Genomic DNA, 25,625 nt, shown 5'->3' with positions numbered 1-25,625 from the left:
TATTTAGAGGTAATAAAATACTGAGTAAAGTTCTGTCAGAAACATCTTCTGAGCGGATCAGTTCTGCTCCGACATCACTTCAGTCGCACACGTCTGATCCAGATAAACACAAGAACACAAACAAACAGCAGCTGATGTCGAGCGTTGTATCGACCGAGCGTCAGTGGAGCTGCAGAGCTCTCAAGAAAAACCTCGTCATCCGAGTCAGGACGTCTGAAGACCACAGGTGTGAGAAGAGATCGGTGAAGAAACATTTCTGTAGGAGCTGCTCAAATAAATTCAAACTAAAATACTTTTGTTTTTAATTATTTCAAGCATAAATAAAGTTTTTCTCAAAAACAAATAAATGCATTAAAAACAGGGACATGACAATTCCACTCAAAAAAAACAAAACGCTAAAAGACACATTTTCCCTGAAGGTGTGCGTGACGACGACGAGCAGCAGATCCTGGACCTGGACCTCTCTTCACGTGGTCCAGGGCTGAGGTCGGACGGAGGATGGACAGGTGACGCTCCGGACCAGGAGGAGTCCGGCGCTCAGGCCCAGGGCGGTTAGTCATTTGGACGACTGGAGGAAAGCGCTGCCGGAGCCCTCGCCCTCGCACTGCTGGATCAGCGGCAGCAGGCGGCCCTGCTGGTGGAGATGTTTGGTGTCGGAGCCTCCGCCGATGCAGTTCCCGTTGATGAAGACTCGGGGAACCTTCATAGATGAGAGAGACACGTCTGAGTCAACAAACAAGCTCACGGCTACACTCCCAGTTACAGAAGGACATCTGTCTTCTGGTGTTAATAATAATGTGGATGATGAAGATGAAGATATTGATGAAGATGTTGATGAAGACGATGATGATGATGATGAAGATGATGATGATGAAAATGTTGATGATGATGTTGATGATGATGAAGATGATGAAGATGTTGATGAAAATGTTGATGAAGATGATGATGATGATGAAGATGATGAAGATGATGATAATGTAGATGAAGATGATGAAGATGATGATGGTGATGAAGATGATGATGATAAAGATGATGATGGTGATGAAGATGAAGTTAATAATAATGTTGATGATGATGATGATGAAGATTTTGTAGATGAAGATGATGATCATGATGATGATGAAGATGAAGATGAAGATGAAGAGGATCATAATGATATAGATGTTAATAATAATGTTGATGATGATGAAGATTTTGTAGATGAAGATGATAATGAGGATCATGATGATGAAGATGTTAATAATAATGTTTATGATGATGATGATGAAGAGGATGATGAAGATGATGATGATGAAGATGTTAATAATAATGTTTATGATAATGATGATGATGAAGATGAAGATGAAGATGATGATCATGATGAGGATCATGATGATGATGAAGAGGATGATGAAGATGATGATGATGAAGAGGATGATGATGAAGATGATGATCATGATGATGATGAAGATGATGAGGATCATGATGATGATGAAGAGGATGATGATGATGAAGAGGATGATGAAGATGATGATGATGATGAAGATGTTAATAATAATGTTTATGATGATGATGATGATGATGAGGATCATGATGGTGATTAAGATGAAGATGATGATGATGATGAAGATGATGAAGATGATGAAGATGATGATCATGATGAGGATCATGATGATGATGAAGAGGATGATGAAGATGATGATGATGAAGAGGATGATGATGATTATGATGAAGATGATCATAATGATGAAGATGTTAATAATAATGTTGATGATGATGATGATGAAGATTTTGATGAAGATGAGGATCATGATGATGATGATGAAGATGTTAATAATAATGTTGATGATGATGATGATGATGATGATGATGATGATGATGATGATGAAGATGAAGATGAAGATTTTGATGAAGATGAGGATCATGATGATGAAGATGTTAATAATAATGTTGATGATGATGATGATGAAGATGATGAAGATGAAGATGAAGATTTTGATGAAGATGATGATGAAGATGATGATGAGGATCATAATGATGAAGATGTTAATAATAATGTTGATGATGATGAAGATTTTGATGAAGATGATGATGAAGATAAGGATCATGATGATGATGATGATGATGATGATGATGATGATGAGGATCTTGATGATGAAGATGTTAATAATAATGTTGATGATGAAGATGAAGTAGGGTATGGTAATAAAGAGGATGGACGATGATGAAGATGTTGTTGGAGAAGTTCCTGCGTCTTCTTCTTACCGTCCGAGCTCCGGTGATGTGAGCCAGAACCTCCTGCACCCCCCGGCCGTCCCTGTGCTGGTCCAGCTCCACCACCCTGTACGTGGCTCCGATCTCCTCGAACACGCTCTTGGCCATCCTGCAGTACGGACACGTGGTCTTGGAGAAGATCACCACGCAGTTCTGGGACACCAGGTCCTGAAACGAGGGTCAGTAACACGACAGTCAGAACACATTCTTTCTGGAGATGAAATCTTGTTGGCCATAACCACACCGACTCTGCTGTGATTGGTCAAACATGGAGGTTTTTCACTGTGCATCATCAATCCCAGAAGTCTCTACCTCCAAGGGACTCGTTTTATAAACAAAGCGGGGCGTGATTACAGCTGGAGTGAAGCCATTATTACATCATAATGGACTCTCGTAACCTCTCGTTCGTCCAGATTTCAGAGCAGCTTTATAAAGTAATAAAACATGGTCATGATGAGAAGTTACTGCATCTTGAAGAACATTCACTTCATGTCAAGAGTTTAAGTTTATAATATGACATTAAAACATCAAACAAGTCATTAACTTAATAACCTAAAATAAATAAACGGCGGCATCAACACTCACGTTGACATACTGCGTGCAGGCGGAACTGGACAAACCTCTCGCCGAGGATGACGTGAAGTTTCCCATCCTGTAACAACAACAACAAAGTTCATGACCCCGGACAAACTGACGTCACCCGGCTTCCGTAGAACAACCTGGGGGTCTCCCGGCAGGAACCCGGGCTGAGGACCAACAACCGAGCCCCGATAATAAAGCCCAGGAAGACGACCCTGAAACCCGACATGCTTGATCGCGCTTCGGTTAATTTGAGTTAATCTGGATTAACGGGCGACACCGAGTCAGAGAGCGGGTCACGTGTGCGCATGCGTGGAAACATGTGTTGACTTTTATCACCAGTTTGTGTTTTGATTGATCACATCTCAAGGTCGTCGTTTCTTTATCGCCACAAGACAAGGACATTTTGTTTAACATCAAACGTGGAGAAAAGAGAATTAAATCTCAGACGCTCATCTTTAAATCGCAGCTGCTGTTATTAAACAATGACCTTCGACATCCGCTCCACGCTGCTCGGCTTCCGTTGCGAAGCAACATCGAGAAGAAAGAGCAGAAGGTCAGAAGGTTCCGCGGTTTGGTGGCTGGATTAAACATCTGGTTAGTGATCTAAAGAAAACCCTCTAACGACCCTCTATATCTGCAGCCTACCTCACTGGTTACCGGAAGAGGATGTGAAGCAATCGTTGCGCCCCGGAAGACGTACCTTTCAAAATAAAAGAGCCTTCACAGGAAACGTGAAACTTTATTGAGCGGAACAAGCGTCACATGTGTCCAGGAAACCAGAAAAAAACAACAAGTCACAGCTTCATTAACTACAGTAAAGCCATCAGAACACAAACAGGAAGTAACAGCAACATTTTAAAGATATCTTTGTGCGAACACACTCTTGTAAACAACCTGACCCCAGGTGACCCTAAAACCCCGGGGCCGACCCTCTCGGCTGCAGGGCGTTCAGGGGCGGAGGTCCGGCCAGGGTTTGGGTCTGAGCTCTGGACGGACCCGACCACTGGGCGGTGTGGGTCGGCAGGACCCGGAGGATCTGGACCGGGTTAGACGTGGAGGGAGAGGAGCCCTCGGAGGGGGACGTGGGACCGGGGACCGAGACCTGGACCCCCTGTGAGACACACACCCGTGTGAGAGCGTGTGTGTGTGTGTGTGCGTGTGTGTGTGTGTGTGTGTGTGTGTGTGTTACCTCCAGGTGTGTAGAAACATCAGTAGTTTGAGTCTCAGACGTTGCCTCGACCGGGACTCGATCCCATGACCGCTTCACAGCATCTCCGTCGTCGGCGACGGCTCCCCGAGACCCGCTGTGGCTCTGAGCCGGGCCCACCTGAGCGCTGAGCACACCTGTGCTGCCGGGCCCTGAGAGAGAGGAGAGGTTACGTGGAACGATGGGATGAAGAAGGAAAGTGAGGATGAACGGATGAGATTAATGTTCTGAGATTCTGTGGCTCAAATCAAATATAAAAAGACGCGAGACAATGATGATCAAGTTGGATGATGAAGAAGATGAAGATGATGATGAAGAAGAAGATTATGATGATGAAGATGATGATGAAGAAGAAGATTATGATGATGATGAAGAAGAAGATTATGATGATAAAGATGAAGATGATGATGAAGAAGATTATGATGATGATGATGAAGATAATGATGAAGAAGAAGATTATGATGATGATGATGAAGATAATGATGAAGAAGAAGATTATGATGATGAAGATGATGATGAAGAAGAAGATTATGATGATGAAGATGATGATGAAGAAGAAGATTATGATGATGAAGATGAAGATGATGATGAAGAAGAAGATTATGATGATGATGATGAAGATAATGATGAAGAAGAAGATTATGATGATGAAGATGATGAAGAAGAAGATTATGATGATGAAGATGAAGATGATGATGAAGAAGAAGATTATGATGATGAAGATGAAGATGATGATGAAGAAGAAGATTATGATGATGATGATGAAGATGAAGATGAAGATGATGATGAAGAAGAAGATGATGAAGATGATGATGATGATGTTAATAATAATGTTGATGATGATGATGAAGTTAAATAATGAAGATGATGAAGTTGGATGATGATGATGATGAAGATGTTGATGAAGATGATGATGAAGATTTTAATAATAATGTTGATGATGATGATGATGAAGATGATGAAGGTGAAGATGATGATGATGATGATGAAGATTTTAATAATAATGTTGATGATGATGATGATGATGAAGGTGAAGATGATGATGATGATGATGAAGAGGATGATGAAGATGATGATGATAATGATGATGATGATGATGTTGATGATGACGATGATGAAGATGAAGATGAAGATGATGATGATGATGATGATGAGGATGAAGATGGTAGTGATGAGGAGGGTGAAATGATGAAGATGATGATGATGATGATGAAATGTGATGAAGATGATGATGAAGATCATGGCTGAGATCTTTACTACAAAGCTGGATGCAGGGACACATTTTCTTCATCATCTTCCCTGGAGACGAGAGTGACAGTTAAGCACCAACATGATGATGATGATGATGATGATGGACCTGTCAATCAACTGTCTGGTTGAGTGAAGCAGGAAATAATGAAGGAGGAGAAGGAGGTGTTGATGAAGAAGGAAATGATGATGCAGGAGGAGGTGTTGATGGAGGAGGAGGAGTTGATGCAAGAAGAGGTGTTGATGGAGGAGGAGGTGTTGATGAAGAAGGAGGTGTTGATGGAGGAGCAGGTGTTGATGAAGGAGGAGCTGTTGGTGTAGAAGGTAGTGTCGATGCAGTAGGAGGTGTCACTGGAGGAGGAGGTGTTGATCGAGTTGAAGGAGGAGGAGGAAGAGGAGGAGTAGGAGGAGTAGGTTAGTCTACACACACAGGTTTTGACTCAGTAGGGGAGTTCTCCTGATGAAATCCAGCAGAAAGAAACCTGAGCGTTCACAGCCTTGGAGTGAAGAGGAGGAGTGAAGAAGGAGAGCGAAGAGGAGGAGCGAAGAAGGAGAGCGAAGAGGAGGAGCGAAGAGGAGGAGCGAAGAAGGAGAGCGAAGAGGAGGAGCGAAGAGGAGGAGTGAAGAAGGAGAGTGAAGAGGAGGAGTGAAGAAGGAGAGTGAAGAGGAGTGAAGAAGGAGAGCGAAGAAGGAGAGCGAAGAAGGAGAGTGAAGAGGAGGAGTGAAGAAGGAGAGCGAAGAAGGAGAGTGAAGAGGAGGAGTGAAGAAGGAGAGCAAAGAAGGAGAGTGAAGAGGAGGAGTGAAGAAGGAGCGTGTAGAAGGAGAGTGAAGAGGAGGAGTGAAGAAGGAGAGCGAAGGAGAGTGAAGAAGGAGAGTGAAGAAGGAGAGTGAAGAAGGAGAGCGAAGAGGAGGAGTGAAGAAGGAGAGCGAAGAGGAGGAGCGAAGAGGAGGAGCGAAGAAGGAGAGCGAAGAGGAGGAGCGAAGAGGAGGAGTGAAGAAGGAGAGTGAAGAGGAGGAGTGAAGAAGGAGAGTGAAGAGGAGTGAAGAAGGAGAGCGAAGAAGGAGAGCGAAGAAGGAGAGTGAAGAGGAGGAGTGAAGAAGGAGAGCGAAGAAGGAGAGTGAAGAGGAGGAGTGAAGAAGGAGAGCAAAGAAGGAGAGTGAAGAGGAGGAGTGAAGAAGGAGCGTGTAGAAGGAGAGTGAAGAGGAGGAGTGAAGAAGGAGAGCGAAGGAGAGTGAAGAAGGAGAGTGAAGAAGGAGAGTGAAGAAGGAGAGCGAAGAGGAGGAGTGAAGAAGGAGAGTGAAGAAGGAGAGCGAAGAGGAGGAGTGAAGAAGGAGAGTGAAGAAGGAGAGCGAAGAGGAGGAGTGAAGAAGGAGAGTGAAGAAGGAGAGCGAATAGGAGGAGTGAAGGAGAGTGAAGAAGGAGAGCGAAGAGGAGGAGTGAAGAAGGAGAGTGAAGAAGGAGAGTGAAGAAGGAGAGTGAAGAGGAGGAGCGAAGAAGGAGAGTGAAGAAGGAGAGCGAAGAGGAGGAGTGAAGATGGAGAGTGAAGAGGAGGAGTGAAGAAGGAGAGTGAAGAGGAGGAGTGAAGAAGGAGCGTGTTGAAGGAGAGTGAAGAAGAAGAAGGAGGAGTGAGGATTGATGGATCGTAGGCAGTGAAATGAATGGATTAGTGAAGAGGAGTAACGAGGAGGGAGGGTAAAGAGGAGGAGTAGAGGGAGGTACCGTCAACAGAGAACAAGAGAGGATGAGAACCACCTAAAGACAGGATGGATGAGGAGAACGCTCACCTGTGAGAGGAGCAGCCAGGCGGGGGAGGGAGTTCACCACCTTGTGGAGGAAGGAGGAGCTTGTGGGCTGGTGGGAGGAGCTCCCGGGGTCACCTAGACCTCTGGACTGAGGGGGCTGCTGAGGACTCCGGGGGGTTCTCGCCGACTTGGAAGACTTGGTCTTGGTGGGTCGTCTCCTCCGACAGAAGACTGTGGTGGACGGCAGCATGGTGACGGGGAGAACCTGCAAGGAGGAGGAGGAGGAGGAGGAGCCATGAGGGATGAGAAGGAGGAGAGAACCTCGAGGAGAACTCACCTTCCCTGCTCGACTGAACACCAGCTCGATCTCCTCCTTCTGACGCGAGTGGAGACTCTGGAGCTCACGCATGTGTCTGAGGACCAACAGGAGTTGATGAGGAGGCGCAGAGGAAGGAGCAGAAGGTCAGCGGGAGAACCTCACTTGTCTCTCAGGCGGTTCACCTCCCTCCGCAGGTCTTCGTCTTCAAACTCGTCGTCGCTGCTCGTGGAGGAGCTGCTGGGAGTCTGCGGAGGAGCTTTAGGAGCCAGGTCCGGACCAGGATGAGGACCATCTGGATCCTGAAGACCATTGGATGCCCCCGTGGTCTGGGCAGGTGGACCGAGACCCGAAGTCTCCGGACTGGTCTCCTGAGCCCTGCTGACGCTGAAGCGTCCCACCCGGGCCTCCTGACCAGAGCTCACCTTCACAAGGAGCAGCAGCTCTTAGCAGGAGAAGAGGAGAAAGTACCTTCAGGAGGAGGAGCAGGAGTACCTGGAAACGTCCGATGGTGGTGAGATGTCTGGAGGAGGAGAGCGAGTTCTCCGCTGGCGCGACACCTCCCACTCCTCTCCGAGGAGACCGAGACACCTTATGCAGAGTGTTCTCTGGACTGGACAGCGAAGAGGAGGAGGAAGCGGAGGAAGAAGTGGAGGAGGAGGAGGCAGGAACAGATTGCTCCTCAGGGGCCAACAACACCTGGAGGTGAGAAGACGCTTGAAGGTGAAGAACACATTAAACCTGGATTGGTCGGTGACACTATTCTGACCTGGAACCTCCCGAGTCTGACTCCTCCAGGAGGAACATCTTGAGGGAGTAGAGGAGCAGGAGCAGTAGGAGGAGGAAGAAGGTTCTCATCTGTAGAGTATTGAGCTGCACACACAACATCAGCGTCAGAAGATCTTCACGTCCATCAGCAGATGGAATCTCACCTGGTGGATCTGAAGACGAGACGCTGAGACCCTGAACATGTCACGAGGAGACAAACACAACCTGTTGTTACCCGTGTGTACCTGTGTGTACCTGTGTGTACCTGTGTGTACCTGTGTGTGTGCGTGTGTGTACCTGAGTGAGTGTGTTGACAGGAACCGTCTCTGGACTCAGAGCCCTCCTGAGCTGAGCGTCCAGATCTTCCAGAGGCTGCTGGGACTGAAGACAACAACACATCAGTGACACACACGTACACACACATGGACACCCACACACACACACACACACCCACACACCCCCCCCCCCCCCCCCACACACACACACACACACACACACACACACCTGAATGAAAAGAGGTCCAGTGACGGGGGTTAGCAGGTCAGCAGGAGGACTCACCTGGTCAAGCAGACGGACACAGAAAAGTGCATGATGGGAGATTGTTAGTGAATAGGGAGACAGTATGTGTCTGTTTGTGTGTGTGTGCTTGTGTGCATATATGTGTGTGTGTGTGTGTGCATATGAGCATATATGTATGTGTGCCTGTGAGCATATGTCGGTTGTGTTGTGTGTGTGTGTTTTAGGAGGACTCTCTTGGACTTACAGGGACTCTGGTCAGCGGGGCTTTGGTTGTCGGAGTGTTCTGGAGTGAGGACGATGTCCCGACTGTGGACACATGGCCAACCATTAAACACTGCCGGTACACATCATGGTACCAGAACCAGAACCCACCTGCAGAAGTGGACACCTGAGGTTCTGGACCCTGGCTCAGGGGGGTCTGAGGAAGTCCTGGTGAGGCGACTGAGGTAGAACCTGGACCCGACGGCGAGGAGGTGCCCCCGGAGGAGGTGACCAAGGAGGGTTCGGACGAGGGGTCCCCCTGGACAAGAGAGCCCCCCCCCAGGTCCATGAACAACGAGCGCAGCTTCTTTTCCAGAACCTGGATGTCGTCGGGTTTGTCGGGAGAATCTGCCGACTCGTCACACCTGCAGGACAAGAGGCTTCAGCACATTGGGGGTCTCTTAGACGATAGGGTCGCACCTGGAGTCACAGTCTTCATGGTGTTCAGGGGGGTCACCGGACGTCTGGGGGGCTGGAGGCGGGGACGGCGTGGGGGAGGTCGTGACTGAGGGGGGGACACTGGACATGAGGGGCAGCTGCTGAGGCTCCTGGGGCTCCAGGAGAGACTCCACCTCCGGACTTGACTCAGGATCTCCTGGGCCCTGGTGCAGCCTTAGGGACGGGGGGGTTGGACTGGAGCTGGTCCGGATCTCCAAGTCCATGACCTTTTCAGGCAGTTCCGAGGAGTCCTGAATTTGATTGTCAGGACTCCCAGACTGACTCACCGCTAGACCCACGAGAACCAGACCTGGACCACAAAGAAGTCGACATGAACCTGAAGGTGCACAGACGCAAAGACACACTCACACACACCTGTCTGGGCAGCAGGTTCCGGGGCAGAAGGGGTCCCGGGTGAGGAGGTCTGCTCACTGACCCTGGGCTCGAGGACAGGACTGACGATGAACCGACGACCTGCTGAGTGGACGACCTGAGCGGCGGCGCTCGAGTCTGAGGGAGGAAGGTGGTGAAGTCATGTGACCCTCGGTGAGGACGCCAGAGATCTCACCGTGCAGTGGAAGGATGGTCTGGATCTGCTGGTCCATGTGACCCTCCATCATCTGTGAAGCCCCTCGCTGGTAACACACACACACAAGTGTCACACACGCACAAACTACTCAGTCAAGAATACAAGACTCAAACAGACACACACAAGACTCACATAGACACAAACACAAGACTCACACAGACAAAAACATGACTCACAGAAGACTCACACAGACACAAATAGAAACACACAAGTCTCATACCAGACACACAAATACTCGCACAGAAACACACAGACTCACACAAACTCACACAGACACACACAAACTCACACACAAACACACAGACTCACACAAGACACACACAAGACTCACATAGACACAAACACAAGACTCACACAGACAAAAACATGACTCACAGAAGACTCACACTGACACACGCAAGACTTACACCAACTCACAGACACACACACACACACACAAACTCACACGTACACATACAGAGACTCACACAGACACACATAGAAACACACAAGTCTCATACCGGACACACAAATACTCGCACAGAAACACAAAGACTCACACAGACACACAGACACACACAAACTCACACAGACACACACAAACTCACACACAAAGACACACAAACTCACACAGACACACACGAACTCACACAGACACATATAGACTAACACAGAAACACACAGACACATACAAACTCACACACAGATACACACAGACACACACAGGCACACACAAACTCACACACAAAGACACACAAACTCACACAGGCACACACTAAGTCACACAGACACATATAGACTAACACAGAAACACACAGACACATACAAGACTCACACACAGATACACACAGACACACACCTGGAGTAGGTTCTTATCATCAGCCTTCTCAATGACCTCTTTGACCTGATCTACGAACAGTTCTCTCTCGCTCTCCAGGATGAAGCCGCTCTGGACCTGCATGAACACAAACACACATGAACACAAACACACATGAACACAAATACACATGAACACAAATACACATGAACACAAACACACATGAACACAAACACACATGAACACAAACACACATGAACACAAATACACATGAACACAAACACACATGAACACAAATACACATGAACACAAATACACATGAACACAAACACACATGAACACAAACACACATGAACACAAACACACGTGAACACAAACACACATGAACACAAACACACATGAACACAAACACACATGAACACAAATACACATGAACACAAACACACATGAACACAAATACACATGAACACAAACACACATGAACACAAATACACATGAACACAAACACACATGAACACAAATACACAAACACACATGAACACAAACACACATGAACACAAACACACATGAACACAAATACACATGAACACAAATACACATGAACACAAACACACATGAACACAAACACACATGAACACAAACACACATGAACACAAATACACATGAACACAAATACACATGAACACAAACACACATGAACACAAATACACATGAACACAAACACACATGAACACAAATACACATGAACACAAACACACATGAACACAAACACACATGAACACAAATACACATGAACACAAACACACATGAACACAAACACACATGAACACAAACACACATGAACACAAACACACATGAACACAAACACACATGAACACAAATACACATGAACACAAACACACATGAACACAAACACACATGAACACAAACACACATGAACACAAACACACATGAACACAAACACACATGAACACAAACACACATGAACACAAACACACATGAACACAAATACACATGAACACAAATACACATGAACACAAACACACATGAACACAAACACACATGAACACAAACACACATGAACACAAATACACATGAACACAAATACACATGAACACAAACACACATGAACACAAACACACATGAACACAAACACACATGAACACAAACACACATGAACACAAACACACATGAACACAAACACACATGAACACAAATACACATGAACACAAACACACATGAACACAAATACACATGAACACAAATACACAAACACACATGAACACAAACACACATGAACACAAACAGACATGAACACAAACACACATGAACACAAACACACATGAACACAAATACACATGAACACAAATACACAAACACACATGAACACAAACACACATGAACACAAACACACATGAACACAAACACACATGTACACAAACACACATGAACACAAACACACATGAACACAAACACACATGAACACAAACACACATGAACACAAACACAAATGAACACAAACACACATGAACACAAACACACATGAACACAAACACACATGAACACAAATACACATGAACACAAACACACATGAACACAAATACACATGAACACAAATACACAAACACACATGAACACAAACACACATGAACACAAACAGACATGAACACAAACACACATGAACACAAACACACATGAACACAAATACACAAACACACATGAACACAAACACACATGAACACAAACACACATGAACACAAACACACATGAACACAAACACACATGAACACAAATACACATGAACACAAACACACATGAACACAAATACACATGAACACAAATACACAAACACACATGAACACAAACAGACATGAACACAAACACACATGAACACAAACACACATGAACACAAATACACATGAACACAAATACACAAACACACATGAACACAAACACACATGAACACAAACACACATGAACACAAACACACATGTACACAAACACACATGAACACAAACACACATGAACACAAACACACATGAACACAAACACACATGAACACAAACACACATGAACACAAACACACATGAACACAAACACACATGAACACAAATACACATGAACACAAACACATATGTACACAAACACACATGAACACAAACACACATGAACACAAATACACATGAACACAAAAACAAATACACATGAACACAAACACACATGAACACAAATACACATGAACACAAATACACAAACACACATGAACACAAACACACATGAACACAAACACACATGAACACAAACACACATGAACACAAACACACATGAACACAAATACACATGAACACAAACACACATGAACACAAATACACATGAACACAAACACACATGAACACAAACACACATGAACACAAACACATATGTACACAAACACACATGAACACAAACACACATGAACACAAATACACATGAACACAAAAACAAATACACATGAACACAAACACACATGAACACAAATACACATGAACACAAATACACAAACACACATGAACACAAACACACATGAACACAAACACACATGAACACAAACACACATGAACACAAATACACATGAACACAAATAAACATGAACACAAACACACATGAACACAAACACACATGAACACAAACACACATGAACACAAACACACATGAACACAAACACACATGAACACAAATACACATGAACACAAACACACATGAACACAAACACACATGAACACAAACACACATGAACACAAATACACATGAACACAAACACACATGAACACAAATACACATGAACACAAACACACATGAACACAAATACACATGAACACAAACACATATGAACACAAATACACAAACACACATGAACACAAACACACATGAACACAAATACACATGAACACAAACACACATGAACACAAATACACAAACACACATGAACACAAGCACTAACTTCAGGTCATAAGTAACAATATTACCTAATATTTTGATTAACATTCAACCTCAAAATATTCTTATAGTTGTGTTGTTTATTTATTGTTACACCGAAGACCTATCTTGACAATCTTGTTGTGTACTGGTGTGTGAAATGTCTCTTTTTTATATAGCTGTGTGTGTGGTATGGTTGTTAATGTTCGACTGTGTGTTTGCATTCATGTTTTAAGTAGAGCTGTATGTGAGTTAGTGTGTGTTATGTGCAAGTCTTTGTTTTTTGACTGTGTGTATGTGTTTTTAAGTTTGGCTGAATGTGTGTTTGTGGGTATGTGGGTGTTGTTTTGAGTGTGTTGTTGAGTGAGTCTGATTGTGTGTTGTTCTGTGTGAGTGTGTTGATGTATGCAAGTGTGTGTGTGTGTGTGAGAGAATGTTAACGTGTGTGTTGTTGTGTGTGGTTGTTTTGTGACTGTAAATATGTGTGTGAGCATGTGTGCAAATTTTGTGTTGATGTGTGTGTTTGTGAGTGAGTGTGTGGATTTATGTGAGCGTGTGTTTGTTGTGTTCATTTTGTGTGTGAGTGTGTGTTTGTAAGTGATTGTTACTCTGTGTGTTGTTCTGTGTGATTGTTTTGTAATGGTTTGTTTTTGACTGTGTGTGTCATTGTGTGAGTCTTTGTTTGTGACTGTAAATATGTGTGTGTTATTGTGTGTGAGCATGTGTGCATGTTTGGGAGCGTGTTGGTGTATGTGAGTGTGTGTTTGTGAGTGAGTGTAGCTGTGTGTGTGTGTGTATTCCTGAGTGTAGCTGTGTGTGTCTGTGTCTGTGAGCGAGTGTAGCTGTGTGTGTCTGTGTCTGTGTTTGTGAGTGAGTGAGTGTAGCTGCGCGTGTGTGTGTTTGTGAGCCAGTGCATCTGTGTGTGTGTGTGTGTGTGTGTGTGTGTGTGTGTGTGTGTGTGTGTGTGTGTGTGTGTGTGTGTGTGTGTGTGTGTGTGTGTGTGTGTGTGTGTGCACCATGATCTGTGCGATCTCCTCAGGGTTGTCTCCGTCCAGGTCAAACCTAAAGGTCACCATCTTACTGTTGTGCGTCTCCAGCTGACACTCCGCCACTCTGTCGCCACGGTTACATATCTGGACAGAGACACGAGTGAGACCTCTGCGGGCGCGAGGCGGTACTGCAAGGCTCCTACACTCAGGACGTTGAGCTTGGCTCGTCCCAGTTTGTCTTGACGCGAGCGGCTCCTCACTGAACGTCTCTGGTGCTTCCTGACCGTCCGACCTTCAGCGCGACCTCCGCCGTCGTTCCCGTCGCTCAGTCCGGACGCCTCCGACTGACCGCTGACCGGAGAGAGACGTGAGTGTGTTGGGGGGGTTAAAGGAGAACGAGTGAGGGTCACCTCTCCACGGACGGCAGGGCCGACGGAGGCTGAAGCTGCACGTTGTTGAAGTCCATCTGCTGGGACCACTGAAACACACAAACGCCATGACTGAGCCAGGATCCACCAGGGGCCAGGACACGGGCAGTACCTGGGTGGTGTCCAGGGGGGACAGTGGGGGAGCATGAACTACACTGATGATGGGAGGCAGAAGTGAAGAAGAAGCAGGAGAAGAAGAAGATACGCTCCCCACGGGAGAGACGCAACGAGTCATGGAGGACGTGGACGCGGCAGCAGATAGGCGAGAAGGAGGAGGAGCTACAGAGGACTGAGGGAAAGAGATGGAAGAGAAGGAGTCCATAGACGGAGGAGAAGATCCACATATGGAGAAGTCTTTACCTGAAAGCCTGAAGGAACCAATTGTTGCAAACCGACCAACTGACCAGAGGAGACAACCTGGAAGACACAAAAACACACGTTCACAAGCTAGGCAAGTAAAAAAAAAAAGAGTGATTAGTTATTTAAGGTTAATCCAAAGTGCGTTTGTGTTGTTGTGTTGTCGGACTCTATTGTATCATCGGTTTGTACAACGTTTCTCTGATTTGCCAACATGATGTCTCCAGTAGGCTGAGCAGTGCATTCTGACCTCCCAAAAGCACCGCCCTCTACATCTGCCCAGCCTAATTATTCCAGAGACCACTTGGGGTCTTTTCAGCCAGAGCCACTGGTGAGTGTGATATGCCAGTCTGGATAGCTACTGAAAGGCTTGGCATAGGACTTGCCCGCTTGTTTCTTCCTTTCAAAGGCTTTCTGTACTGCATCATCGCAAGGGACTATAAGCTTCACAAAGAACGCTCTGCTCTGTGAGTTAGAACCACAGGACTAGGTCAGGCCTCAGGCTGGTCATGACCATCTCAGCTGAAACTGTGAATCGTCGGCCCACGTCCACAGCATCTGCCAGTCCCTGGCTGCCTCAAGTTCACCTAACCTGGCCCTCGGTGAGAATTCCTGCTGTCCTTGTTGCCCTTACAACTGGCAACTGGGTTGGCTGTGTTGGTTACTTTCGAGGGCAATGGTGGTTCTCCTGCTGTCCAGAGGTCCTGGTTCCTAGCCGTTGGTCGTATCTTCAGGTGTACGGTCCTTGGTGTCCTTAATGAGATGCTCGCTTAAGCACCCAACAAGGATGTGTCTGAGCGTAGCTGATGTTGAACACAGGGGGTACGATGGATCTTTGCCCAGCCATTGGTTGAGATTTGTAGGGGTAGGGAGAAAATCATAGGTGGATCGAATAAAGAAGCTACTGGTCTCAATCTTTTATGGTCTTTCCAGCTGATGTTTCGCTTTTCCACACTCTCCCCCCCATCTGATCCACTGGTCTTGCGACACAGCCTTGGCACGCCTGCCTCCTGACAGCGGACTTCAGCCAAGACCATGTTACGCTGCTCCCAGGAGGCTTATTTGCTCCAGCAGGGTCACTTTTCACCCTGTCCTAACGCACTTCTTCAATATTGAACTTGGCCCACGATGGTACTGTGGTGGAGGGCAGATTTTGCCTTCCTTCCTGTTGCCAGGGTTGGATAACAGTGATTTTTCTTTCAGGGTCACCTTCAGTCTCACTTTCGTTTGAATTCCTCTGTGAGGCTAGAGGGGGGAGGCATCTGGAGTTGCCTTTGACTTTACAGGGCTGCACTTCAAGGGCATCAAGGGGCCCCCTAAACCATTTTCTCAGGCAAGAGCTGATCATCCTCTCCTGGAGGGACTTGTTGTATAAACAAAGCGGGACATGATTACAGACATTATTTCATCAGAATGGACTCCGCTCTCGTAACCTCTCATTTGCCCAGATTTAAGAGCAACTTTATACAGTAATGAGTGTAAAACATGGTCATGATGAGAAGTTACTGTGTCTTGAAGAACATTCACTACCAGAGTCAATCACTTGTTGACCTTTACTTAATAACTATTAACCATGTTTCAGTAGTGATCTCACCTGTGACGAGGAGGGGGGCAGCATAGCAGGAGCCTGAAAGGTTTGAGAAATCAAGTTATCTCAAGTAGAAACACACTCACAGAAGCAAACACACACACACACACATGGCTGCAGTTAACGTTAGAGCGAACATGCATTATTATTCACACACTTTTAAAACACAACAAAAAACGTGAGGTTTGAAAACTTTTGTTCTTCCCGTAGGAAGCCAAAAACCTTCTGGACGTTACATTGTTTACAAATAAAGTCACACGACTCCACCGGACAGCGATGAGATCAAGTGACACCGCTGACGTCATGCGTTATCACGTGACACAATTACAACGCATGACGTCACAAGACACGGATATCACGTGACACGTATGTCATCAGGTAGCATCATGTGGCACTGATTAGATCACATGACGTCAATGAAATCACATGACTCTGATGACATCTCGTGACACTGACAACTGCCAATATGTGTCTGTTGAACCAACTCCCCAAAGTTTCTGTGATGTTTCCATGGCAATGAAGGTTTCTGATGTGTTTTTTTCTTCCATTTTACTTTCAGAGAAACTTTGGTTTGATTTCAAGACGTCAAACGTGTATAGACACAGGTTTGTTTACAGTTGGCGACATCAGAGGGCGACCTGGCTGCTTCTGGGTCAACCAGCTGACACCAGAACTTCCATGACACACTCTGACGTCTGGGAGCTCCAGGTCCGAACACTGATGCAGACTGAAGTGAAGGGTCAAAGGTTGTGGACAGGAGGTGCCACTCTGGTGTGCAAATGTGAGGTTTTAATAAAAAACTTTTCCTGGTCTGTGTCACATGACATTAATAAGTGACCTTCAGGTTCTGGAGTCTGCATCAAAACTGGACCTGGACGGTGCCAGAACTCTTGAGATTCCAAGACTGGATACCAGACTTGTGGTCCACAAAGACTTGTGGTACTGGGACTCAGGAGGGGACGGGCCCACCTCTTCATGTCGGGCCCAAAGGTTCTGGTTCAAAGGGTCCAGCTGCAGAAAGAACGGCTGGGGGTCACATGACTGTGGGTCAGGGTTCAGAAAGAGAGGGGGAGACTGAAGCCCCCAGGTGTCTGACCATCCCACCGTATCTGTGACAGGTTCTGGGGTCCGCACCCCCAGACTTGCCGCAGGAACCGACAGCTCCGGACTCACATACGCAAGCAGTTCCTCTGTGACGGGCTGCAGACGAGCACTAGAGCCGCACAGTCCAGATCCAGACCCCACTGAACCAGGACCAGAGGCCTCCTCCAAAGCCTGGTCAAGAGAGCCCCGCCGGGCTCGAAGCAGTCGAGGAGCCAGAATGTTGGAGTCACCAATCCCTGAAGCAGGGTGCGGGGCTTCAGACATGTGGGGGGACATCGCGCAACAGCAGTCCGGAGAGCCACAGAGGGGGGCAAGCTGGGACGGGACGGGGGTCAATCTCTGGAGGAGGTGGGGGTGCAGGTACCCCACTGAAGGTCCAGGTTCTAAAAGTCCTGCTTGTCTGTGCTGGTAGAAAGTCAGGTGTGCCAGTGGATGAGTAGGGAGGGGGTACCCCCCTCTGTAGCCCAAGGCCTCGAAGTGGTCCAGCAGGGCGACTTGATTCAGACTGAGTCTCCTGACCACCTCCTCCTGCTCCTGGTGAACCCTTTGATCTACCAATCCTTCTCCCCCCAAAGTCCTCTGGAACCCTGCTGTGGCCTTGAAGAGAGCAGGGGTGTCCATCATCTCCATGCCGGAGAAGGGATGCAGACTGCTGCCGTAACGAGCGTAGGCGGGTTGGAAGTGGTGTGTATGCGCCTCCAAGACTGACGTGCTCTTGCGTCTTTGGTTGCTGTAGGACTTTGGGGGGGCGATTGGAGGGGGAGATAAGGAAACTCGTCGTTCAGGGACAGAAGGGAAGAATGGGGCTGGTATCTCAAAGCCACCAGAACATCCACCAACTCCTGCAGCAGCCGGCCGGAGCAACTTAGGAGAAACATCGACCCTCTGAGGAAAAACCAGAAGTTTGTAGAAAGACCAGAACACCAGCAACGAGTGGAAGATGGGGAGACAGACGGACAGCGCAGAAGTGAAGGAGGTGGACAGTGATGTGGACAAAACTCTACAGTAGTGCAGTAAAAACTACAGTATTGAGGCTATACTGAAGTAATGTGATTCTACAATACTACAGTAACTACTGTAGTAATAATACTACAGTAGCAACTGTAGTAATTCTACAATAGTACAGTAACTCTACTCTTTGGGCTTATCCTTCAGGGGTCACCACAGCGAATCAACCTCCTCCATCTAAGACTGTTCTCTGTATCTCCCTCTCTCACACCAACAAACTTCATGTGCTCCTTCACTACATCCATAAACCTTCTTTTTGGTCTTCCTCTAGACCTCCTGCCTGGCACTTCCAACCCCAGCATCCTTCTACCAACATACTCTCTATCTCTCCTCTGTACATGACCATCTCATTCTCTCTGACCTTATCTCCAAAACATCTCACATGTTCCTCTGACTGACTCATTCCTGATCAATCTTCATCACTCCCACAGAGAACCTCAACATCTTCACCTCTGCTACCTTCAGCTCTGCTTCCTGCCTTTTCCTCAGCACCACTGTCTCTAGACCATAGATCATGGCTGGAGCAGACACACATTACCCCTGACACGTTTCTCCACCCATTCCACCCAGCTTGAACTTGTTTCTTATCCTCTGTTCAACAATCTCCACTGCTCTGGACTGTTGACCCTAAATACTTAATTATTCCTCCACCTTCTTCATCTCCCTGTAGCCTCATGGTTCCACTTGGGTTCCCCTCATTCACACACATATATTCTGTCTTGCTGCGACCAACCTTCATTCCTCTCCTTTCTAGAGCATATCTCCACCTCTCCAGCTTCTCCTGCACCTGCTCTCTGCTCTCACCACAGATAGCAATGTCATCTGCAAACATCATCGTCCATGGAGGTTCCTGTCTAACCTCATCTCTAATTAGTCTAGAAAGGCGCCCTTTCTTACTTACTTACTTACGCAAACAAGAAAGAACTTAGAGTCGAACCCTGATGTAGTCTCACCTCCACCTTGAACTTCTCTGTCACACCTGAGCACACCTCACATACATGTCCTGTACCAGTCTAACATACATGTCCTGCACCAGTCTAACATACATGTCCTGCACCAGTTTAACATGCATGTCCTGCACCAGTCTAACATACATGTCCTGCACCAGTCTAACATACATGTCCTGCACCAGTCTAACATACATGTCCTGCACCAGTCTAACATACATTTCCTGCACCAGTCTAACATACATGTCCTGCACCAGTCTAACATACATTTCCTGCACCGGTCTAAAATACATGTCCTGCAACAGTCTAACATACATGTCCTGCACCAGTCTAACATACATGTCCTGCACCGGTCTAACATACATGTCCTGCACCGGTCTAACATACATGTCCTGCACCGGTCTAACATACATGTCCTGCACCAGTCTAACATACATTTCCTGCACCAGTCTAACATACATGTCCTGCACCAGTCTAACATACATTTCCTGCACCGGTCTAACATACTTCTCTGCCGCTCCAGACCTCCTCATACAGTACCGTAGTTCCTCTCTCGGCACCTGTCATTTGCTTTTTCCAGATCTACGAAAGGCACAATGCAGCTCCCTCTGAGCTTCTCCCTTTTTCTTAAAGCAAATCCTGCATTTGTAGTAGTCTTTCTAGGCATGAAACCATACTGTTGCTCACAGATGCTGACTTCTGCTCTCAGTCTAGTTTCCACTACTCTTTCCCATAACTTCATTGTATGGCTCATCAACTTTATTCCTCTATAGTTACTGCAATTCTGAACATCTTCCATTATTCTTAAAGATGGGCACCATCACACGTGTTCTCCATTCCTCGGGAATCTCCTCACTCTCCAAGATCTTGTTGAATAGTCTAACAAGAAACTCTTCTGCCACCTCTCCTAGACACTTCCATACCTCCACAGGTATATCATCAGGACTCTCTTTTCATTCTTCTTCCTCTTCAATGCCTCCCACACTTCCCTTTTACTAATATCTGCTACTTCCTGGTTCACACTAGTTGCCTCTTCTACCCTTTGCTCCCTTTCAATTTCCTCATTCAAAGTACTCTTTCCACGTTGCTATTACTTTGGTGGCACCTGTCACAACATGCCCCTCTCTATCCTCAATCACCCAAACCTGCTGGACGTCTTTCCAATCTCTATCTCTTTTTGTTTTGCCTTCACAGTCACCGATGTCCTTCAGATTATCGTCTACACAAGATGAAGTCTACCTGTGTGCTCCTACCTCCACTCTTATGAGTGCCTCTACCACCATCTGTCCCTCTGTGGTCCTGTCCCGGATACCAAACCTGGCCTTCACTTCTTCGTCACCTCTAGTTCCTGCACCAACATGTCCATTGAAGTCTGCACCAACTACCACTCTCTCACCTCGGGGGATGTTCTGCATCACTTCATCTAACTCACTCCAGAATACCATAGCAGTACAACTGAAAACCTGCACATGAGCTTCTCGCCTGACTACCTTTCCACCTGGTCTCCTGGACTCACGGTATATCCTTCTCTGCATCATGTCGATCAACTCTCTGGCTTTTCCTGTGAGTAACAGTAACTTTAAAGTAGTACAATTACTACAGTGGTACAGTATCTCTAGGGTGGTATTATTACTACAGCACCACAGTAACTACTGTAGTATTATTACAACAGTACCACAGTAACTACTGTAGTATTATTACAACATTACCATAGTAACTACTGTAGTATTATTTCTACAGTAGTACATTAACTTTACAGTAGTATAATTACTACAGTTGTGCAGAAATGCTACAGTAATACGTTTCCCTACAGTAACTCTACAGCAGTGTAATTACTACAGTGGTACGGTAACTCTTCAGTAGTACAGTATCTCTAGAGTAGTAGTATTACTACACTACCACAGTAACTTCTGTAGTATTAATACAACAGTACCACAGTAACTACTGCAGTATTTTTACTACAATAGTACAGAAACTCTTCAGTAGTACAATTACTACAGTGGTACAGTAACTCTACACTAGCACAGTATCTCTAGAGTGGTATTATTACTATAGTACCAGAGTAACTATTGCAGTGTTATTACTACAATAGTACAGAAACTCTACAGTAGTACAATTACTACAGGGGTACAGTAACTGTACACTAGTACAGTATCTCTAGAGTGGTATTATTACTACAGTACCAGAGTAACTACTGCAGTGTTATTACTACAATAGTACAGAAACTTTAAAGTAGTATAATTACTGTAGTTGTACAGTAATGTTACAGTAGTATTATTCCTACAGTAACTCTACAGTAGTGTAATTACTACAGTGGTACAGTAACTCTACAGTAGTATAGTATCTCTAGAGTAGTATTATTACTACAATACCACAGTAACTACTGCAGTGTTATTACTGCAATAGTACATAACCTGTACAGTAGTAAAATTACTACAGTGGTACAGTAACTCTACAGTAGTACAGTATCTCTAGAGTGGTATTATTACTACAGTACCACAGTAACTACTGTAGTATTTTTACAAAAGTACCACAGTAACTACTGTAGTACTATTGTTACAGTAGTACAGTATTTTTACAGTAGTAAAATAACTACAGTTGTACAGTAATGCTAAAGTAGTATTTTTCCTACGGTAACTTTACAGTAGTATAATTACTAAAGTTGTACAGTAATGCTACAGTACTATTATTCCTACAGTAACTCTAAAGTAGTGTAATTACTACAGTGGTACAGTAACTATAATACTACAGTAGTCCAGTAGTATTAAGGTAGTTTGCCGTACGCACCGACAGGTCAGAGACGAAGTTCTGTCCACTGAGGAAGAAAGAATATTGAAGCGTCAGTGAGTTCTCTACACCTACAGGGGGCGCCACCACAGTGGGCAGGCTGGACCTCCGCTGCCTGGATCTGGGCGCAGAAGGTCCCGCGTTGAGCGACAAGACCGACTCCAGCGCTTTAGAGAGGCGACCGGCGACCGACGACGATGGCGAGGGAGGGCCAGCAGGGGGCAGTGTGAGGGAGACAGGAGGGAAACACACAGACATGCTACGACCGCGACCGGACTGGAGAGCAGAACAAGTGGAGACGGAAGACATGAGGTACAAACACACACATCTGGGAAAGTCACCACAATTGTATGAAGACACACACACTGGAGATCATTATGAACCTGCCGAGTGAGTGAGCAGGAAGTGGAACCATCACATGATGCAATCACAGTGAATTCAAGGTCATGCATCTTCAGCAAGCCATCTTGTTATCAGAACAAGGTGCTGCGATGACATCATCACTCACCAGGGGCGGGGCGTAGGTCGCGGGGGGGTGGCCGTAGGACACGGACTGGGGCGACAGGAGGACGGGACCATGACCACTGTCGGCGCCCCCTTCAGCTGAAGAGCGGTGGTCAGAGAAGAACACTTTAGACGGGCGACCAGAAGACGACAGGAAGTTCCAGAACTCACCACAGGGCAACTGCTGGTCCCCGTCGGTCTCCTCCGTCGCCATCTGTGGGCAAACACAGGTACAACCAGGTGAGATACACCTGACCCTCACATAACACTCACCCGTAAGATCATGGACTCTACTGGGTGAGATCATGAACTCTACTGGGTAAGATCATGGACTCTAGTGGGTAAGATCATGGACTCTACTAGGTGAGATCATGGACTCACTCGGGTGAGATCATGGACTCTACTGGGTGAGATCATGGACTAACTCGAGTGAGATCATGGACTCTACTGGGTAAGATCATGGACTCTAGTGGGTAAGATCATGGACTCTACTAGGTGAGATCATGGACTCACTCGGGTGAGATCATGGACTCTACTGGGTGAGATCATGGACTCTACTGGGTAAGATCATGGACTCTAGTGGGTAAGATCATGGACTCTACTAGGTGAGATCATAGACTCACTCGGGTGAGATCATGGACTCTACTGGGTAAGATCATGGACTCTACTGGGTAAGATCATGGACTCTACTAGGTGAGATCATGGACTCTACTGGGTGAGATCATGGACTCACGCGAGTGACATCATGGACTCTACTGGGTGAGATCATGGACTAACTCGAGTGAGATCATGGACTCTACTGGGTAAGATCATGGACTAACTCGAGTGAGATCATGGACTCTACTGGGTAAGATCATGGACTCTAGTGGGTAAGATCATGGACTCTACTAGGTGAGATCATGGACTCACTCGGGTGAGATCATGGACTCTACTGGGTGAGATCATGGACTCTACTGGGTAAGATCATGGACTCTAGTGGGTAAGATCATGGAGTCTACTAGGTGAGATCATAGACTCACTCGGGTGAGATCATGGACTCTACTGGGTAAGATCATGGACTCTAGTGGGTAAGATCATGGACTCTACTAGGTGAGATCATGGACTCTACTGGGTGAGATCATGGACTCACTCGAGTGACATCATGGACTCTACTGGATGAGATCATGGACTCTACTGGGTGAGATCATGGACTCTACTGGGTAAGATCATGGACTCTAGTGGGTAAGATCATGGACTCTAATAGGTGAGATCATGGACTCATTCGGGTGAGATCATGGACTCTACTGGGTGAGATCATGGACTCTACTGGGTGAGATCATGGACTCTACTGGGTGAGATCATGGACTCTACTGGGTGAGATCATGGACTCTACTGGGTAAGATCATGGACTCTAGTGGGTAAGATCATGGACTCTAATAGGTGAGATCATGGACTCATTCGGGTGAGATCATGGACTCTACTGGGTGAGATCATGGACTCTACTGGGTGAGATCATGGACTCTACTGGGTGAGATCATGGACTAACTCGAGTGAGATCATGGACTCTACTGGGTGAGATCATGGACTCACTCGAGTGACATCATGGACTCTACTGGGTGAGATCATGGACTCTACTGGGTGAGATCTCTGACTCACTCAAGTTAGATCATGGACTCTACTGGATGAGATCATGGCCTCACCCAAGTTAGATCACGGACTCACATGAGTGAGATCTTGGACTCTACTCGGTGGGATCATGGAATCTACTGGATGAGATAATGGACTCTCCCGAATTTGATCACGGACTCACCCGAGTGAGATCACAGACTCACCCGAGTGAGATCACGGACTCACCCGAGTGAGATCACAGACTCACCTGCTCCTGCCGTCTCTTCACCAGAAGTCTCTGCTCTCGCTTCTTGAGGATCAGAGCAACTCTGTCTTTGATGGCTTTGGTCATGGTCTTGTGGTCGCCCTCGGCAACAAAGCCCGACTCCACCTGTGGAAGACGACGCGCTACAGTTACAGCTCCAGCCCACGTCCCTCCGATCATCTCACCATCTCCTGAGCAACATCTTCGGGAACGTCCTTGTTGAGGTCGAAGGAAAACTCTATGGCCTCGTTGTCTTTGTACTTTCCTGCAGACCAGAGCGCACCGTGAGTGTGATCGTCGCACATGTTTGTGCGTCCATGCGCACAAACCTTTCAGCTTCCTGACATCTTCTATCCGCAGCCACAGCTTGATGGCCGTCATCTCTC

General features: G+C 46.2%; 2 protein-coding genes across 8 annotated transcripts in view; both read right to left on the bottom strand.

Annotated features, from left to right (window-relative positions):
• Positions 1-274: 274 nt before the first annotated feature.
• On the bottom strand, positions 275-3,511 carry glrx2 (glutaredoxin 2). 2 transcript variants are annotated; one of them, XM_087783287.1, is made up of 4 exons: positions 3,323-3,511; positions 2,839-2,905; positions 2,245-2,421; positions 275-700 (listed from the first exon to the last, which is right to left on the bottom strand). In XM_087783287.1, the coding sequence occupies exons 1-4, from the start codon at positions 3,424-3,426 to the stop codon at positions 557-559; spliced, it is 492 nt and encodes a 163-aa protein (XP_087639413.1). In that variant the 5' UTR covers positions 3,427-3,511; the 3' UTR covers positions 275-556. The 2 variants fall into 2 exon arrangements, with proteins under 2 accessions (XP_087639413.1, XP_087639414.1); XM_087783288.1 differs by having other exon boundaries at positions 2,973-3,439.
• Positions 3,512-3,554: 43 nt separating this feature from the next.
• LOC148085099 (serine/threonine-protein kinase WNK1-like) overlaps positions 3,555-25,625 on the bottom strand; it is a 30,882-nt gene continuing 8,811 nt past the window's right edge. Inside the window, exons 7-36 of one of the 6 annotated variants that reach the window (XM_087783280.1) lie at positions 25,569-25,625; positions 25,425-25,504; positions 25,243-25,365; positions 23,559-23,601; positions 23,392-23,486; positions 22,959-23,159; positions 18,142-19,026; positions 17,950-18,048; positions 17,044-17,076; positions 15,453-15,509; positions 15,205-15,381; positions 15,075-15,142; positions 14,868-15,015; positions 14,692-14,808; positions 10,763-10,858; positions 9,904-9,970; positions 9,711-9,845; positions 9,318-9,645; positions 9,009-9,262; positions 8,881-8,942; positions 8,622-8,675; positions 8,415-8,498; positions 8,282-8,312; positions 8,119-8,222; positions 7,845-8,048; positions 7,515-7,774; positions 7,371-7,446; positions 7,076-7,298; positions 4,025-4,194; positions 3,555-3,946 (exon numbers count right to left, since the gene is read on the bottom strand). The exon at positions 25,569-25,625 is cut by the window's right edge and continues 83 nt beyond it. In XM_087783280.1, coding sequence (XP_087639406.1) covers positions 3,746-3,946; positions 4,025-4,194; positions 7,076-7,298; positions 7,371-7,446; positions 7,515-7,774; positions 7,845-8,048; positions 8,119-8,222; positions 8,282-8,312; positions 8,415-8,498; positions 8,622-8,675; positions 8,881-8,942; positions 9,009-9,262; positions 9,318-9,645; positions 9,711-9,845; positions 9,904-9,970; positions 10,763-10,858; positions 14,692-14,808; positions 14,868-15,015; positions 15,075-15,142; positions 15,205-15,381; positions 15,453-15,509; positions 17,044-17,076; positions 17,950-18,048; positions 18,142-19,026; positions 22,959-23,159; positions 23,392-23,486; positions 23,559-23,601; positions 25,243-25,365; positions 25,425-25,504; positions 25,569-25,625 — 4,532 coding nt within the window. In that variant the 3' untranslated portion in view covers positions 3,555-3,745. Of the gene's footprint in view, positions 3,947-4,024; positions 4,195-7,075; positions 7,299-7,370; positions 7,447-7,514; positions 7,775-7,844; positions 8,049-8,118; positions 8,223-8,281; positions 8,313-8,414; positions 8,499-8,621; positions 8,676-8,880; positions 8,943-9,008; positions 9,263-9,317; positions 9,646-9,710; positions 9,846-9,903; positions 9,971-10,762; positions 10,859-14,691; positions 14,809-14,867; positions 15,016-15,074; positions 15,143-15,204; positions 15,382-15,452; positions 15,510-17,043; positions 17,077-17,949; positions 19,027-22,958; positions 23,160-23,391; positions 23,487-23,558; positions 23,602-25,242; positions 25,366-25,424; positions 25,505-25,568 lie in introns of all 6 variants that reach the window. The other 5 variants (XM_087783278.1, XM_087783279.1, XM_087783281.1 and 2 more) reach the window with 5 other exon arrangements.

This window comes from Callionymus lyra, chromosome 2, assembly GCF_982586985.1.
Source record: "Callionymus lyra chromosome 2, fCalLyr1.hap1.1, whole genome shotgun sequence".
Classification (NCBI taxonomy): Eukaryota; Metazoa; Chordata; class Actinopteri; order Syngnathiformes; family Callionymidae; genus Callionymus; species Callionymus lyra.
This window is presented reverse-complemented; position numbering and strand designations above follow the sequence as displayed.

Bases quoted from the DNA above. Each gene is read 5' to 3' on its own strand.
- glrx2 (XM_087783287.1), bottom strand. From the start codon at position 3,426: ATGTTTAATCCAGCCACCAAACCGCGGAACCTTCTGACCTTCTGCTCT. The intron at 2,906-3,322 runs GTCATTGTTTAA...TTGTTGTTACAG, and splicing joins GCGTGGAGCGGATGTCGAAG to GATGGGAAACTTCACGTCAT. The intron at 701-2,244 runs GTAAGAAGAAGA...TCATCTATGAAG, and splicing joins ACATCACCGGAGCTCGGACG to GTTCCCCGAGTCTTCATCAA.